Here is a 5,248-nt window from a genome sequence, read left to right as displayed (position 1 = left end):
GGCCGCGCGCCGGGACACCGCATCACAGTAAGGGGCGTAACATTTCCATCACACGCTTGAGGTATTCGGCCAATCACAACGCACTGGATAGCTGGCCAATCAGAGCACACCTCGCTTTTCAGACCGATGAGCTTTGTAAAAATCGACGTGTTTCAGAAAGGCGGGGCATAGAGGACAAACAATAATGTACAGTATGTGGAAAATAATGTGTTTTTTGGAATCTTAAACCGCATAAACACATTGCATTACACCAAATACACAAAATGTTCTTTTTAGCAACATCATATGACCCCTTTAACTAACAAATGAAATTTTTTTAATTACCATTTTCTCTGACCCTTAGAATTTGTTGGTCATTCGTCAGTCTGGCATCAAAAAAATTGTGCAGGTTTTTTTTTTAATAGGGTAGAGGTTTTAGTAAAGTTAGAGTATATTTTCACAATGTAATGAGCTCTTATATTTTGAATGATTTTATTCTTCATGAAATTATTCCTTTAATACACTACCGTTAAAAAAATTGGGGTTAGTTTTTGAAAGTTTGAAAGTCTCTTATGCTCACCAAGGCTACATTTATTCAGTTAAAAAAAAGAGTAAAAACAGTAATATTGGGAAATATTATTACTATTTAAACTGTTAAAATTTAATTTATTCCTGTGATACAAAGCTGAATTTTCAGCAGCCTTTACTCTCATCTTCACTGTCACATGATCCTGCACAAATCATTCTAAATATTCTAATAATTTGCTGCTCAAAAAATATTTCTTATCAATGTTGAAAACAGCTGTTTAATATTTTTGTGAAAAATCATGATGCAGTTTTTTTCAGGATTCTTTGATGAATAGGAAGATCAAAAGTACCGCCCTTACCTGGAATAGAAATCTTTTGTAACATTATAAATGTATTTACTGTGACTTTTGATCAGTTTAATATCTTTGCTGTATAGAAGCATTCATTTCTTTAAAAAATAATTTCTCTTTCTGTCTTTTATCAGACTCAGAACCACCCTATGATACCATTTAGAGAGGGATGGACCGGTATTTGGACAGCCTGTTTGACCCAGTTCTGTCTGACTTACTGACTTTACAGACTTAATTCTCACAGTTTCATTTATGTGAATGTTGATTGTGGGTTTGTGTGTGTGTTTGGCTGGGCTTCCTATGATCGTTTTACACAGAGCACTAGGAAATAAGTAAGCAAATAATGCTGTATTTTTTTTTTAAATGAGAGACATGCGGCTTTAATAACTAACTAACTTACTCTTTTTTATGTAGGATCTTGATGCATCAGTTTTGTCTGGAAGGATGAAGGGTAGAGGAGGTGTAGGTGGCGATGAAGCACAGTCTCCTGCTAGGGTCAATGTCTCAGCCGCTCTTCGGCCTGGAGGTAAACACACTCATTTAATGCTCTCTGCTGAAAAGTTCCGCTTAAACCAGCAGGAATTTCTTTGCTTGTCCAGGCTGGTTTATGCGTTTGGTGCTGGACTACAAACAAAACGTATCCAACTTTATCAGCATACATACACACAGAGTCAATATGCGTGACTTTTTTTCCTTCAAATACTGCTGAGACAGACAAATTAATGGAGATTATGAGAGGGAACTGAGGTACTTATGACTTGTTTATTTATCATCTTTACTGAAGTGTTCTCTAGGAATTAAAATGCCATTTTTTCAATGGACAATTATTTGCAATCCTGTACTGTACTATATAGCAAATCTGAACTGCCTGATTTTTTTTTTTTTGTCGTATTATGTAATTATATTATCACATACCTCTTTGCATAAATTTGGATATATAAGTATTCCAATCGTTATCCACATATAAGTATACTTGCTTAGGGCAGTATATACTACAGTATATATCAAATCTCAACTGTTTGATTGCTTTATCAATTTTATCAATACATCACTTGCTCACTAATGGATCCTCTGCAGTGAATGGGTGCCATCAGAATGAGAGTCCAAACAGCTGATAAAAACATCGCAATAATCCACACGACTCCAGTCCATCAATTAATGTCTTCTGAAGTAAACAGCTATGTGCTTGTAAGAAACAAATGAGGATATGGGCATACAGCATTTTAACTTTTAACAGTCGCTTCTGATGACATAATAATGCTGAATGAAAAGTCCATCCCTTGTTGTCCTCTCACATCAAAATCCACCAATATATTTGTTCAGAACTGTTTTGGATGCTTGATCTGTGCATATTTCTCTCCTGATTCAGACAAGACAACTTTTTCACTAGAGAAAGCAGTATTATGGATAGAGGACTCCTATTTTAGCCAGAAGCAACAGTTTGAAATTAAAAACATCTTAATGATAGAAACACGCAGCTTTTCTCTTCACAGAACATTAATCGATGGACTGAAATTTGATTACATTTGGATTATTGTGATGTTTTTATCAGCTGTTTGGACTCTCATTCTGATGGCACCCATTCACTGCAGAGGATCCATTGATGAGCAAGTAATGTGATGCTAAATTTCCAATGCAGAAACAAACTCACCTATATCTTGGATTGCCTGAAGGTGAGAACATTTTCAGCAATTTTTATTTATTTTGGGGTTAATTATTCCTTTACCATAATTATTTTTCTGTAAAGCCGCTTTGAAACGATGTGTATTGTGAAAAGCATTATACAAATAAATTTGACTAATGAATCTGGTCAAACAGCAAGTAAAGTTAAGAAGCCTGGTAGGGACACCAGCATCCCAACCTGAGGACCTGCTACTGTATGCTGATCTTTTGAGCTGGACTTGAATTTTGAACGCCCACAGACATACTTTAATGATGTGATGGCCGTGTGTGTGTGTGATATTTTTCTGCTCTGTGCATTCTGTAACAGTGAGAGTTCTGCCATCCATACCAGGTGCTCCAGTAATGCCCAGTATGCCAGCTGTGCCCCCAGTGCCAGGTATTTCTAATTAAAATGCCTTCAGCTTTACAGAGCTTAAAATTAATTGATGGACAAATATTCATTATTTTGTCTTTTAATTCTGCCCGCCAGACCCGCAGCAAGCTGTCCTGGCTCAACAGCAACAAACCATCATCAACCAACAAGCTGTCATTATGGTAATAATGTCTGTATTAAACAATAATTATTCCAAGAAAGAAATTACTCACCCTCATGTTGTTTCAAACCATATGAATTCATTTTATTCCAACTTTAAATTAATTCTGAAGTATTTTTTTTTATTTAAGAATGGAGGGTAAATTCTGAAATAATTTTCATTTTAGGGTAAACAATGATTTATTTGTTTTAGTTTAGTCTTTAATTTGGTTCAGGGTTATTATTGTTAATTAAAACTAAAACCATTAAAAAAAAAAAAACATTTTTTGTTACTTGAAATAAACGTTAACTGATATAAAATAAAATAAAAATAAAACTTATATTATTTGAGCTAGTTGCCAAGGTTTGAAGTAACTAAAACTAAATAAACTAATACTAAGAAAAACAACTACATAGATATGTTTAAAAAATAACAAATCTAACAAAAACACACAAAAATATTACTAAAACTTTAACTAAAATTCAAGTGAGAACAGAAAATATAAAAATACAATTTAATTTAAAATATTAACAAAAACTATAACAGTACAGTATTTAAGTGGTATATCAGTTTATTTTTAGTTTCATTTTTATTTTATTTAGTTAATTTTTATTTTATTATTAAATAAAATATTTTTATTATTATTTATTATTAATTTAACTTTGTTTAATATTTGGTTACAGATTTGTGAGTTCATTTTGGCATTTTAATGCATCCATTTTTGTTTTTCAAGTAAATTTATATGCCATTTCAGTCAGATACAGCTACAGACATAATACAACATGACAAAATATTTACAAAATAAAAAACACTATTTCACCAAAAGACAAAAGCTAAGACTAAAACAAAACATTAAAACTGTTTTTCAAGTGTTTTACTTCACCCTGTGTCTGTCGACTCTCTTGACTTCTTCAGGCTCAGCAGATGACCATGCAGGCGATGGCTATGGTGACCAGCCCAGTGTCCAGTCCACCAATGTCTCCCCTCACCAGCCCCCCAACCAGCCCTCCACCCACTCCCTACAGCACCCTGCCGCCCAGTCCGTACCCTGCCATCCCTCCCAGCCCCTACGCAAACCTCCCCCCCAACCCTTACGCACCACTTCCCCTGTCCATGTACACAAGCCCTCCTGTGACCCCCCACCCGACTGTCACCTCCACGTCGATCAACGCCACCCCAAGCACCTTAGAGGGGCAACAGGAGCCCCTGAAGAAGAAGAGCAGCCCCCCAACACCGCAGCCACAGAGCACTACAAACACACAGGTGCCCGAGTGTTGATATAATCTAGTTTATGCCGTAAACTTGACATTATGTACTAGTAATATTGTTGACTCTTTTGACAAATTGCTAATAATATTTGTCATTTGATTAATGACATTACATGTATTAATTGATAAATTATTGATTGTAATGAATGAATGTTAATGAATATAAATACTCTACCGTTTCAAGGTTTAGGGTCAGTGAAAAAAAACTATATATATATATGGCTCAAAGACGTTAAGATGTCCGCATCAAAAGAAATTTACAAAAGTGATTTTATGTCCATGGAATGCACATTAAATGTAAGTAAAGTGTCTACTTTTAAGGTTTCAAATAAGTTTTTGGAGGATAAAATGTCAAAATTTGCTTGAAATGACGTCTCCGTTCCCTCCTTCAGGGAACGAGGGTTACATACGTTGTCACATTGTCATTCAGTGTAACACAATATTTATGTAAAAATTCAAACAACATGCTTATTCTGATGTGTACATATTAAAATACATAAAAGAATAAGGGAGCATATTAAATTTTATTGTTTTAAATGAGTGAAACATTCTTACTGACAAATGGGCAAAACCTAGGATAGTGGCAAATTTAAAAAATGTAAAATTACAACTAATTAGTATTTGGGGTGAAAGTAATTAGTCTTTTAATATGTCATAAATTGATTTTAGTTGTAAATATGCCTGACAAGATTGTTACACAGAATGACATTTTAGTGGGTCTCTTCTGTAAATAAGGGAAATATGTATTATATTTATTTTTTGCTCAGGAAAACAAAATTGCAATTAAATTAAACAGAAAACTTTTAAATTTTTTGGGGGAAAAACAATAACAATTTAAAGCAGTGTTACACTTATTGTTCTTATGCTTAAACACTTTTTCGTCTTTGACCCATATATATATATATATATATATATATATATACACACA

At 33.9% G+C, this 5,248-nt stretch overlaps 1 protein-coding gene across 1 annotated transcript in view; it reads left to right on the top strand.

The window, feature by feature from the left end:
- Positions 1 to 5,248, top strand: part of LOC107722926 (unconventional myosin-XV-like) — a 22,311-nt gene that overhangs the window by 2,619 nt on the left and 14,444 nt on the right. Inside the window, exons 4-7 of the mRNA XM_016531423.1 lie at positions 1,272 to 1,383; positions 2,848 to 2,916; positions 3,010 to 3,074; positions 3,968 to 4,315. Of these exons, the coding sequence (XP_016386909.1) occupies positions 1,272 to 1,383; positions 2,848 to 2,916; positions 3,010 to 3,074; positions 3,968 to 4,315 (594 nt within the window). The remainder of the gene's footprint in view (positions 1 to 1,271; positions 1,384 to 2,847; positions 2,917 to 3,009; positions 3,075 to 3,967; positions 4,316 to 5,248) is intronic.

Source organism: Sinocyclocheilus rhinocerous, unplaced genomic scaffold (assembly GCF_001515625.1).
Source record: "Sinocyclocheilus rhinocerous isolate Xijiao unplaced genomic scaffold, SAMN03320098_v1.1 scaffold3, whole genome shotgun sequence".
In the NCBI taxonomy this organism is placed as follows: domain Eukaryota; kingdom Metazoa; phylum Chordata; class Actinopteri; order Cypriniformes; family Cyprinidae; genus Sinocyclocheilus; species Sinocyclocheilus rhinocerous.
Note: the sequence above shows the minus strand (reverse complement) of the source record. Positions and strands in the feature narration are given on the sequence as shown.